Source organism: Nuphar pumila, chromosome 16 (assembly GCF_984573655.1).
Source record: "Nuphar pumila chromosome 16, dmNupPumi1.hap1.1, whole genome shotgun sequence".
Taxonomy (NCBI): Eukaryota; Viridiplantae; Streptophyta; class Magnoliopsida; order Nymphaeales; family Nymphaeaceae; genus Nuphar; species Nuphar pumila.
Window position 1 is genome coordinate 20,320,122 of NC_143264.1, and position 13,775 is coordinate 20,333,896.

At 36.7% G+C, this 13,775-nt stretch overlaps 1 protein-coding gene across 1 annotated transcript; it reads left to right on the forward strand.

The window, feature by feature from the left end:
* The first annotated feature begins 8,049 nt into the window (after window positions 1-8,049).
* Window positions 8,050-11,935, forward strand: LOC149813063 (cytochrome P450 85A-like). The gene is made up of 9 exons (XM_089990855.1): window positions 8,050-8,255; window positions 8,951-9,272; window positions 9,360-9,509; window positions 9,606-9,857; window positions 10,547-10,633; window positions 10,722-10,800; window positions 10,944-11,050; window positions 11,261-11,385; window positions 11,650-11,935. The coding sequence occupies exons 1-9, from the start codon at window positions 8,065-8,067 to the stop codon at window positions 11,735-11,737; spliced, it is 1,401 nt and encodes a 466-aa protein (XP_089846981.1). The 5' UTR covers window positions 8,050-8,064; the 3' UTR covers window positions 11,738-11,935.
* Window positions 11,936-13,775: the final 1,840 nt, after the last annotated feature.

A 13,775-nucleotide genomic window follows, 5' to 3' on the forward strand; every position in this document is an offset into this window, starting at 1 on the left:
CATTGGGATTCGAACTAGCAACGTCCTATGACAAGGTGACGTTCTCTGAGTGATCCTGCCAGACAAGCGGAGCCCCCCGTTGGTACCTTTTTTGAGAAATGATAAACCAGGGGAAACATCGCCATCACAATGAAGGCCTTTGCAGGCTCCTCCTCTGTTTTCTTCTGCGTGTTGCCAGATGTGCACATCAATCTCTTTCTCACATAATTGATCAAATTTTGAATGCAGAAAAAGAAGTTTGGTCCACACCAACCTTTCACCTTTTTTTTTTTCCATCAACACAATTTCCCATCGTTTGTCCTTTTCCCCACTGCCCTCACGTGTGCTCCCCTGCAACATTTTGCTTTCATGCCACAGCCTTTTCCCCGCGCGCGCGCTCGTGAGGTCAAAAAGTCTCATCATTTCATTTCATTTCACCGATGCAAACGGGCAGTGCACTTCCTACAAAGACACATGTAGCAGTATTATTGGGAACTATGTGCTTTTACTTATGTCAGTGTGTCTCTTCTGTCATTCCCACATGCTGGCCAACGTTTGGGACAGAACGGGCCATAGCTTTGTGAGTACACGTGCGCTTGCACGTGTACGGCCTGGCTTTCCGGAAGGGGTGGGTAGATGCTACATGTGTCTCTGCACATGCATGTGTGCACTTGCGACAAAAATGCAAGACCTTGGTTACTATCCTCTTTTGTTGTGTTCTGCAGTGATCAGTGAATTAATTAGGTTTTAATTTTTACTTGGAAAACCAATGTTATTAGACTCGAATCGAATCCAGTTTCGAATCGAATCAGCCCTAATACGAAAGGTTTGAATCGGTTGTTTGGGCCTCAGTCAAGCTAACACAGCCTTAATCCACTAGGGTAGGGATGGCAGTGGGCCACCTCAAGATTTTATCCTCCACCCCCGCCTCCATCCCCGGCGGGGAATGGATTTTATCCTCCATCCCCGCCTTCATCCCTGTTTCATGTCCTCCATCCCCGGTTCAAATGGGGATGAGGCGGGGCGGGGTGGGGATATTGCGGGGAAAAGTGGTCGAGGCGGGGATGAGGCGGGGATGAGGCGGGGATGGGGCAGGGCGGGGAAAAGTGCACGTCTATCCCCGCCTCCACCCCCGAACGGTGATGGATTTTAACCTTCGTCCCTGCCTCCATCCCCGTTTCATACCCTTCATCCCCAGTCCAAACGGGGCGAGGCGGGGCCCCGCTTTCCCCCGGTCCACTGCCATCCCTAGTTTAGGGCATCCTATTTTGTAGGGGCCTTCAAATTTTTATGTAAAATGAAAAAAAAAATTTAAGGCCTCATCCGTATATAATTATTTAATTTTAGTATAGACTAAACCGCTTCAATTTTAGAAACTTGATATCTCATAGCTGCCATATTCTTACATATTCTATAATATTAATATCTCATAGCTTCCATTCTTGCAGGTTCTTTTTTTTTCCTGTTTCTTCCTGACTTTTTATAATTTTTAAATTGTTTTATTTATCTACTTTTTTATATTTTTTGATTTTTTTTATATAAATAAATTTTGTAATTAATTATCATGATTTCGATGTGATTATCTGAATCTTTTTTTAGAACCGGTTCGAATAAGATACCGATTCTGACCACATTGTGGAGGACTAATTATTTGGCTTTGCTGTTGCTAATAGTTCAAGTCAGTTCATCAGGTTCCAATAATGTCATTGAATTAATATAAATAAAACATGAACGAGTCACCCATCAAAAACAAATGTTGGTCGTGTATGTCGTGGGTCATAGTCAAAGTTTTGAGCATCATCATTGGACACATGAGACATCTTTATTGAATGGTAAAATGCCTTTTTACCGGATATGATTTTTTTTTTATACAGTACTTGTCATCGAATAGTGCACCCAATACAGCAAAACTTGTTTGAAGTCAATTATTTAATACTATAGATAGATATATTTATATATAGAGAGAGAGAAGGCAATTATTTAATACTATGGTATAAACTAGGTATCATGATGCAAGTGTTTTGACTTCATCTAACTTCGTAAATGTGCTCAACACAGTCAATTTAATGGGAAATTACAACCCTTAGTCTGTATTTTCTCAATAAAAAATTATGTTTTTAATTTTTAATCGATAAAATCAACGCATTTTACAACCATCAATTTTTGCATCACCTCTAAAACTTGTACACATATTGATTTCTAATGATTCAAAAACCGGGTTTGTCATTTATATATATATATATATATATATATATATATATATATATATATATATAAAGGATTTTATTTTTCATCCAAAATACACAATCTAACAATTGATTCCTAGAAAATGCACCATGCGGAACACATCTACATGGTGAATTTATGAAAAAGGGTTGGAAATGCTTGTAGTTTTTATATTTTAGTGATCATATGGGTTAATTAAGATCTGCTTCTGTCGTTTGTATTAGGGGTGGCAAAACCTGACACGACCCGCCAACCCGCCTCTTAGGCGGGTTGGGGTTGGGCTTAAGCCAACCCGTTTAATAAACGGGTCGACCCGCCTAACCCATTTATTAAACGGGTCGGGTTCGGGTTGGGGGTATGCCAACCCGGCTGACCCGTTTAATAAATGGGTTAGTCGGGCGGGTCAACCCGCCAACCCGACAACCCCTCTGCCAACCCGCCAACCCGACCTGCCAACCCGTCGACCCGTCAACCCAACCCGCGAACCTGAGAACCCGTTTACCCGACCCAACTCATTTATTAAATGGGTTGGCGGGTCGTGTCGGGTTACCCGTTTATTAAACGGGCCGGGTTCGTGTTTGCCACAGCCGACCCGTTTAATAAACGGGTCGGGTTCGGGTTGAGGTATGCTGACCCGCCAACCCGACAAGATTGCCACCCCTAGTTTGTATGTGCAAACAACCTAGCAAATGGGGAGAAAATACCATATATCATAGGTGTGATCTACATGTATAATCTTGTTTGGGTTTTTTTTCTCACATCTAATACCATAGATGTGATCTACAGGTGTTATTTAGTGAGAATCGGCTTTTGGATCACGGAAATGTATAGGATTTTTGGTGATCCAAAGAGCATCTTGTATAAAAACAACGGGCACAGTGATATATGCTAGGTAGGTATAATTGATTGATTGAATAGACTGACTTGAATCATGTTTTGTTTGTGAAAAAATGTCTTTATGAGTTAAACAAAAAAATATGCATTCATTCTAAAAGCTGGTGACACTTTACTTTTGCTAGAATGTATTTAGAAAGTCAAGCCCAAAGAGCAGTTGCTTTGTAGTGTCAGCTGCTAGGCAGCCCTTTTGAGACAAGAGGGCAATGCCTAGCTTGTCTGAATTTCTTTCAGAATTTTTAAACTTTATCATGTTCTTATGCGGCTCAAGTGCCCATAAATTAGTGTAATTTAGAAAAGCTATTTACCTCTGTTTGCTAGTGTTAGGTACCTGTTACCACACACACACACATATATATATATGATAATATATTTATTTATGCTAAAATTAAAGGTCTAAAATCTTTGTAAATGTCTAGTAAATCGATTATGCCAAACACATTTATGAGGTCAGAACCCTGAAAACAACGAAAAAGCAAAAAAAAAAAAATCATTTAGCATGTTTGATTTATCACAGATGTATATATATATATATATATAAGAGTTGATATTGGATGCTATTGAGTTGGAAATCATAGTTTCAAGCTCTATCGACTCTACATAACTACATAGATGTGTTTAATATGATTTATTTGATGAGTATCCACATTGGATTGTAATATTTCAATATAAAAAATATGATTTTTTAGGTTATAAAATTTTACTGCATCTTAGGCAGTTGATTTTTGAAGCCTTTAAAAAGACTGCTTACATGTTACAATTACATTATTTAAAACTCATTTTCTACTAAACAAACTTTGTAGATCACATTAATAAGCTTATGATCTATAAAATAAAAATTAAAAATACTAAAAGAAAGTGATTTTATATTCTATAGTGTTTTTACTTTAAGAATACAATATATATATATATATATATATATATAGAGAGAGAGAGAGAGGATTAAAGCTTGGAAGTGGACAGCACACGATCGGATCTAATTTCCAAGTCTGTCTTCTGCAGAAACGATACGTAGGCAGATAAAGTGAGTAAGGATATTGTGATTAATTAATGAGGTAGGCTGCCGTCTACGACTTGTGGTCTGGCTAAACTTGAGTCACACATTCCGAAGGAATCGGGTGCAAATATAAAAGGGAAGAGAAAATTGCATGTGCCTGTGTGGCCTGGCAAATCCTGATCCAAAGATGTTATTGGGTCCATGCTCTTCATAAGTCCCTATCAGATCCCAGCTTTTTTCATACTCCAACACAATCAAAATCCACTCCTTGAAAATTTAACCTCGAAATATTACGGATAAGAAAATAGTACATGCAGTCCTTACCCTTTTCTTCATAATTACAAGATCACCATTGATATATGTATATATATATATATATATATAAACACAGTTCAATTTCTGTGCATGTATGAGTTTGACGTTGTCAATTCCAACTAATATCCAGCCTTCTTTTGGGTTATGGACTCGTTAATTTAGTTAAACAATTACAAATTGTACACATTTGAGAACCAATTTGGAGGTTTATCCTTTCAGATGCAGTCCATTCTGTATTTTACCAATTTATTAGTAAAAAAATTATCCTTTTTAATTAGATGAACATGTCAAACATTCTTTTTCCTTCAGCCAGACAAAAACAACTCATTAACCCGAAATGGTGAAAACCCTCTTCGTTAAAAGCATCCTTCAATAATGTCCAGCCAGACAGATTCTGTAATTACAAGGGCACTCTTGTTATTCTCGTAAACTTCTGGGGGAGCTTTATGTATTAACAAAAATAAGATAAATATTAGGGATGTCAATGGGTCGGATTTAAGCATTACCGAATCTGACTTAATCGGATCTTACCCAATTGGATTTGAATTCAGATTCAGACTGGGATGAAAAAAGATAGAACCTATTCCGCATCCAACTAGTCCAAAACCCCATATTTAAACTTAATCGGATTCAAATTCAGATTGCAATAAAAAATTAATACCAAATCCGAATCTGATTTCTAATTAGATCCAACTAATCGAATTCGGATTCAGGTTATATTGGGTTACATCCGACCCGTTGACATCCCTTAAAATATATATAGAATAAAAGAAACAAGTACTGGTCCACAGATTCTACGTACTCTAAGTTGGAGCAAATTTCAATCTACAATCATTAAAAAAAGTCTCTCTCTCTCTAACCCACATGCATTGGGAAGCTTGTTTGTCATTAGTGTGTTAGATAGGCATGTGAAAGGCCACCAGTCATTTGTGTATAACTTCTAGAGATCGGACCAGCAGGTCAGAGTGTGTTCTGGCGGTAAATACCGGGAGCACCACTGGATGCCGTTGATCTCAAGATGAACGGCATCCAAACCTGTACGAAGAAGATGACCATCGCTTGGATGGGCCCTCACGTTTTTTCCTGATGTAATTCGTGTTTGGGATGGACGGCATCTGGATGGTTTAAAAATGAACGGCTCACAATAAGTCTCATTCACTGTTTGATGAGTGCCGTTCATTTTTTACATGAACGACATCCAAGGTGCCTCTGACCTAATCCTCTCTCAATATACTATTTTTACAGGAGTGTATCGAAATTTTGCCAATTTAGCAAAAAAAAAAAAAGGGCCGTGACTCTCCCCCTCCCCCTTTTTTCTCAGTCTGAATGAATAAAATAAGCAAATTTGTGCTAAAAAAACATTGTTGAAAATGACTGTTCATGTGTGAGTAAATAATATGTTTAAAATCGACAGCTCAGATCCTATTTTCGACCTTGTGAGTTTGGGTGTTTGCTTGATTTTTAATAATTATAATATGAATAAATTTTAATATATCACGTATGGTTTAGCTGTCCTTAAATGGAGGGAGGTAGAGCAGTGTGACAAATATCGCGATATTTATGAAAATCTCGTGATAATATCATGAGAAATTGCGTGAAAGTTTAAAGCAGTAATTTCTTGTAAGATTTTCAAAATATCGTGAGATTTATGAAAAAACATAAATACCATGATTTAAACGCGATATTTATGTTTTAAACGGCTATTATCGCAAAAAAATCCTATATTTTTATTTTTAAATAACTTTTATTAATATTTTCTTATAATTTTTTTTATATTTTTAATTGTTTTTTTATTGCCAAGATTTTGCCAAAAAAAACGCAAGATTTATGGAATTCTTTTAATTTCTCACAAGTTTTTGAAAAAACTAGAAAATGGGGATAAAAACTTTTGTCACTATGGGGTAGAGGTCAAAGAATAAAGTAATTTAATATCATATTAAGTCGTTGGAGTAATTCTTTAAGTGCCTTAAAAGGCCTTACTTAATCTCTCTCTCTCTCTCTCTCTCTAAAGCCAATAATAACCTTAATTAATATTAAAAACTAAGCTACATTATGACTAATTTAGCTAATTCAAGGAAAAAAATCACATTATCGAGTAGAACCCTGCCTTGAGATCCTCCTGACTAGGGGTGTAACTGGGTCCAGTATATTTGATTCAACTCGATGTCCCGAACAGATATTGGTAGACCTGTGGGTTTGGGTCTAGTTCAAAATATAAACATGTAGTAAAAACGGGTCGGGTCTTGGGTATTGTAAATTTAAACCCGAACCCTACTCGTTTATGTACCCAGACTCAATTGGTTCTATATATTTTAAAATCGAACTAACCCAAACCCGGTTTGTAACCAAACCGATTATGCACCTGAACTCGAACTGACATGTACCCCATCCCACTATATACCTGAATTGACCCATACCCGAACCCAATTTATATCCGATCCATCTGAAAGATTTTAATTAGTAAAATATTACATATTTAATTAAACATTTAAAGATGTTGATAAACTTTTTCTGACAGAGCATGAAATTTTTTTCCACAGAGAAAGATGTTGATAAACTTAGAATTAATATACATTGCATGTTAGTATTCTACTTTAATTCATTTTGCATATACTTCCTATTGTCCTTTTATCGTGAAAATGATCTGATTGAAGTGAATCCTAGAATAATACGCAAGAACTCATTGAATTTGATATATTTTGAATATGATATATCATTGGGTTTTTTTGTTTCAACTTAAAATATATGTTTTGCGTGAATATATTTTTTTTATATTGAGTTTTTGATATTATTTAGAATAATTACTAAGTTTTTATTTTGTTGGCATATAATCTTCTTAATAAACAGTTGATTCCATTAATTTACATATTTTACCTAGAATACCAATCATATTAAAACCGAGCTAAAACCTGAACTTGTTAAGACCCAAACCCGTTAACTTATATGGGTCTACTTTCTTCAGTCATACCCAGACCCGAATAAAAACAAGTCTATTAAAGACCCAACCCGGTTATACACCACCTGATGTATACCCCCAACATGTTAACCCATACGAATCAACTACTTCTAGCAGTACCCGAACCTAAACCCAAATTAAATTGTGTTGGGTTTAGGTCTTACTTTTATACCTGATTCAGAATAGGGTCTGATAATTCCCTAAAAAAAAGATCAGGGTCTGATAAGACCCGACCCAGTTACACCCTTACTCCTGACTGTACATCCAGTTTGAACATTGTAACCAGAGATATCCTCGGTGGGCTTTGAACAATGTTCATCCCATCCTTAATTTCACTTAAAATCTTTGCAATGATCACTCAATTTTAACTTTAATTTGACCAACCTCATTTTGGTGTCTGATTGGTAGGGGTATCAACGGGTCGGGTTTACCTATCAATCCAAGTTAGAGTCCTATTCTTGTGACTCCTACATTAGTAAGTTTTCATGCAAATTAGCTTTTAAGCAGTCAATCCAAACACAAAAATTGGATAAGCGAGAGGCCTGGGACACCACGTCATCGTTAGCCCCATGGAGCAATTGTGAATCAAATGGGTAAACCATTAAATGGACCCTTGGCGTGCCTGGTAAAATTTCTGTCAAAATCTATATATTAGGAGTAACCAGGAGGGCTCGCTTGTGCTTCAGAGAGAGAGAGAATGGGATTCTTTTTGGTGATCTTGGGAGTGTTAACAGGGTTCATCTGTTTCTGCATTACTCTGCTGAAATGGAATGAAGTGAGATATAGGAAGAAGGGGTTGCCTCCGGGTACCATGGGTTGGCCCATCTTTGGAGAGACCACTGAGTTCCTCAAATATGGACCAGACTTCATGAAAAAACAGAGAGCAAGGTGATATGGTGGTTCTTTACTTTTCACTACCATCATCATCATCTTTCTGATTTGAGAATGACCATCCCCACCATCATCATCTCAATCTCTTCTTCTATTCTGGTTTTGCATGCTGGCTGTTTTGGTGCATGTCTCTGACTCTGAAGTAATGGAGGAGAGCCTTTTTGCTTTTAGTCTAAAATTGAGTTGCTTGGTTTGGGTTTTTGGTAGTACGAATTGTCTGTTTCTTTTTTTATGGCCTGACTACACATGCTTTTCTGCTAATGAAAAGGGTGTTTGATCCTCTCTCTCTCTCTCTCTTTTCTGGAAGCAAATTGGTTTATGATTCAAGTTTCTTTCCAGACTTCCTATATTCAGCATCCAACTCTGCTTTTACAATATATTGCTCTATTTCTTTGCTATCTTTTGGATGTCTTAAATCTGAAAATTTTTGAAGTTCAGTTTAAAAGCTGCATCAAACCATAGAAAACGTTAGTTTGTCTTGTACTGGCATCTCATCTGACTTGTTGAGAGGTGGAATAAATAACCAAAAGGGCTCTTCTCTTTGGTTGTCAAGCTTTGCTGCCATTGAACTCCATTGACAACCACCTCTTTTTTTTTTTTAGATTTCCATTTTCCTTTCTTATTTATCAAAAATGTTCTTTTATTTTATTTTCTTTTTCCGCCAATTATAATGGTTTTCTTTATGTTTGTAGGTATGGTAATGTGTTCAAGTCACATATATTGGGCTGCCCTACAGTGATTTCCATGGATCCAGATCTCAACAGATTTATTCTTATGAATGAGAGTAAAGGCCTTGTTCCTGGATACCCACAGTCCATGCTTGATATCTTGGGAAAATGGAACATTGCTGCAGTTCCTGTGTCCCTCCATAAGACCATGAGAGGCGCAATGCTTGCCCTCATCAACACCAACATGATCAAAGATGTCCTTCTGAAAGACATTGACAGTTTCATGAGATCCCATACCCATAACTGGAGTGGCAACATACTTGATATTCAAGAGCAAACGAAAGAGGTATGAAGAATCTTCATAAGCTCTTAAATTGGCTACTGTCTCAATAACAAATATGTTGCTGACTTGAGTTCTCTGTTTCATGTGCAGATGGCATTTCTGTTGTCACTCAAGCAAGTCGCTGGTATCTCTCCTGGTGCAGTAGCAGACGCCTTCAGGCCTGAGTTCTATAAATTGGTTGAGGGGACTCTGTCGATGCCAATCAATCTTCCCGGGACAAACTATCGTCGCGGATTTCAGGTGTGGTCTTGTTTCTAAGATTTGCAAGTTCTGTTGCAAGTTAGTTTTCATACTCATCTGAACTGGGTTATGTTCTGTTTGTGTTTTTGTTAATAGGCAAGGGAGAACATTATTAAATTGTTGGGGAAACTCATTGAAGAAAGAAGAGCTTCCCAAGCTACCTATGATGACATGCTTGGAACTGTACTAACGACTGATGATGAGAAAGTCAAGTACAAACTTACTGATGATCAAATTCTTGATTTGTTGATTGCAATCATCTATGCTGGTTATGAAACCGTTTCCACCACCACCATGATGGCTGTCAAGTATCTACATGATAACCCGAGAGCACTTTGCCAGCTTAGGGTGAGGAATCGAGCTAATTTGTTTGAAATTTATTTTTGAATTTACAATTGTGCAATGGTTGAACCAATGTTGCTTCCATGTCTTCCTATCCATTTTTTCTTTCTTTTTTCTTTCGGAAAAGTGCCATAATATTTTCTTCTTCTTTTCTTTGTTCTGCACTTGGTTCTTTGGGGGGTGGATTGGATGTCCTAAAGTACCTGAGGCAAAATAATTGGTATTATTAGTTAAATTTAAAATATATTTCTTCTTAAATAGAGAAGCTTTCTTATGTCATCATCATCTAATCATAATCATGCCTTATCACAACCATATGGGGGTCATCATCATCTAATCATGATCAAGCCTTATCACAACCATATGGGGTCGGCTAGAATCCTTTGTTAGCTTATTTTGTTGAATTTAAGATTCTCCTTTTCAATTGGCAAACATTTTGTTTCTTTTTTATTATTTTTTTGATGGACCTAGTCATTTGATCAACTAAAACCAGTCAGTCTTTGTGATTGTTGCTGTTTTTATTTTTTTGTCATGGGGAATTGGTAATAGAGCTAGAAATCGTGCGCTCTGTTTTTTGACAGTAGAATTTTTTTTCCGTCTGGCTTTAACTATTTAATTATGTGAGAAAATTTCTCCAAAGTTATTGCTCCCATACTGAACTTTGTGTCCTTCTATCCATGATTGTTTTACTGCAGGAAGAACACTTAGCAATTAGAAGAACAAAAGCAACAGGGGAACCACTAGCCTGGGATGACTACAAATCCATGACGTTTACTCGAGCTGTAAGTTATTAATTCGTTTGTAGCTTTCATCCACTAAGAATCTGTGTTTTGCTGAAAAACTAAGTTGGTCTTTTGTTTTTATTGGCAGGTGATTTATGAGACACTAAGACTTGCAACAGTTGTGAATGGTGTATTAAGGAGGACGACTGAAGAAATGGAATTGAAAGGTTGGATTGCTAAAATCTATCAGTTCCATTCCTATCCGTTTTCTTATTTTAGGAGATGAAAACAAGTTACCTATTGTCAATCTTTGAATGTAAAAAATGAATACGCCAATTTTTCTTACCTCTCTATTCACATTTTTTTACAGGATATACTATTCCAAAGGGGTGGAAGATATATGTTTACATGAGAGAGACCAATTTTGAACCCCACATTTACCCTGATCCATTAACCTTCAACCCATGGAGATGGCAGGTTTGTGAAAAGAGAGGCCCTTAGTCATTGCATACCTTTCAATGAATCATTAACTTCATCATCATCAATATCATGAAACCTTGTTCCAACTGCATGACCTCAGTTTAGGAGCCCTGTTTCTTCATTCCTTCGTATCTAGAGCTACAACCTTGCACATTTATACTTTTCAACTAGTATTACTATAATGCTAAACACATTCTTCAAATACAGGTAAAGAACTTGGAGGCAAATATGCATTTCATGATGTTTGGAGGTGGAACCAGGCTGTGCCCAGGGAAGGAGTTGGGAACAGTAATAATCTCGGTGTTCCTTCACTATTTTGTCACCAGATATAGGTGATCACTCGAAAACCCATTTCCTTCAATATTGATCTATTTTTTCTGATAGTAGCTTTGGTTGCAAAGAATGTAATAGTACTACTATTAGAAAGCCTTGGGACCTGCATTTCGTGGGTGTTTGTTATAACTCACATGCACCACGCTAAACAGAGTCTTCTGTATGTATGGAGTTGTGGATGGTTAATTTTACATATCAAAATTACTGCCATTTTGATCATTTAGCATCTTAGTTTGGTCGCTTACTGTTGTTATTTCATTTAGGTGGGAGGAAGTTGGAGGAGACGAGATTTTGAAGTTTCCCAGAGTTGATGCACCTAATGGGCTGAGAATCAGAGTTTCCAATTACTGAATGTATAGTCATGTCCAGTAATCCCTTCATATTTGTATAAAAAAATGTGAAGAAAATTAGGAAAGATTCATAATTTTTTGTTCCTTGGCATTTCAGAGTAAGAAACATTCATACAGGAAAAGAATAAAGAGTGCCAATATATCACTGTACATCCCATTTATATATCAAATGCTATGTTTTACTTCTTTATGGATGAAATTGGTATTTTTAAGATAGTGGGGGCTCAACTCTCTTGCAATTAAATAGGAAATGATACAATGATCCGTGTGGCCCTCCAATTGGGAGGGTTATTTCCAGTGCTATATTACAGTTAATATTGCTTCATGAAACTTGATATCTTTGAGCACTGACACTGAATCTCCTAGTACACTCATTAGACAGGACAAAAGCATGACAAGGTTCAACGATTAAAGTTCTGTTTAAGAGCCTTGAATAGGAGGTGCTTTTTGGTTTTCACGGCACCTTTTGCTATTTGGAAGCAGTGCATTGCAGTTTTGCCAACACCATATGTTGTTTGGAAACATGGTGTTTAAACACTGCGTTGAGAGTAAAGTTGGCAACAAGAACACGACATTTCAACACCACTTCACAAGATGTTTTTGACAGCTTCATTCCTAAAACCACATTTTGACAACATGCATTGGTTAACACTATATTTTGGCAAAGAAATATATTGGAATCACATGAAAACGATGTTTCAATCCCAATATGAGCCTCCCAAACAAGAGTCTTGGATGGTAGAAATGTTACGTCACTAACTCAGGAAGCAGTTTAAACATTATGTTTGATACCTTGGTATCTTATAATTTATGATAACGTGAACTTCTAGTTGTGGTTAGGCGGGAATTGGATATGGCGATTAATTTATTTGATAAATGCAATGCACATGTCAAACTCCTGAACTTGGTCTCATTTCAATTGCCAGTTAACGTATCATCTGCATTCCTGGTATCTGATATTCTAATGACTACAACTATATTGTGGTCTCCCACTCATAAAGCCTGTCTCCATCTGCCTGGACTTCTCTATAGCATATTGAAGCTTTGCCCCCTTATCTCTCACCGTCTAACCCCAGTAATTAGGCAGCTAAATGGGTTGCATTTTGCTCTGAATTGAACACAACTGATTAAATCGGTTGCAACATTTATGGATTTCAAGCTGGATTTGGACTAATGGCTAAAGCTATTTTCTGATCCCAAATAGAGTAAGCTATATATTCTTGTAAGATCTAAAATTTGTATATGATATAGTCCAGTCAGGTTTGGATACTTTTAGATTTTCATCTGAGAGTTGAAAAATCTATTACCAAAATACACCAAGTTATATGGTTAGATCTAACAGGCGCTCAATCAAATTAGAGTAAGTGGATTTTTGTTGGTATACAGAAACTAGTATCGCTAACATGCCCGGAACGACCTGGAACCATTTGGTATGTTCAAATGTGCGTCATCTGATTGTTCTGACAGATTAAAAAACAGACAACTAAATAACAAATGAACATTTTTTAATTGTTGAGGCCCTCTTCCTTTTCTTTTGCCTAGAGAGTGCAGTTGGCCACCATAGCAAGGCAGCACTCAAAGCTATTAAGAATAAATGTAATAAAAAATGACAGTATTATAGTTTTAAAATGGTGTCTTATCAGAAATGCCTATCAATTTGCTGAAATCATCCCATGTTCAAAATTCCTGCTCTTGATTTTTTAGGGCAATTTTACCCTTCACACAAGCGAACCTACAGATGTTTGCACGATAGATATGTACGCCATCCGAAGTTCACAAGATCTCAATAACAAAAAGATTTACAAGAAAATTTTGTGGACATAATAAAATTCACATAAAAAATTCATGAACATGGCTAACTTGAATCCCAACACAGAAGATTCACATATGAAATGCACAGATCGTTTGGGATCTTCAAGCCTATTGCGAACGTTCTAGAATTTAAAAGTTCAAGCTCAACAAATTCGCTTCATACATTTGCAGACATTCTAACTTTCATGCAGACGACATTAAAAAATTATATAAAGTCTGGACATACA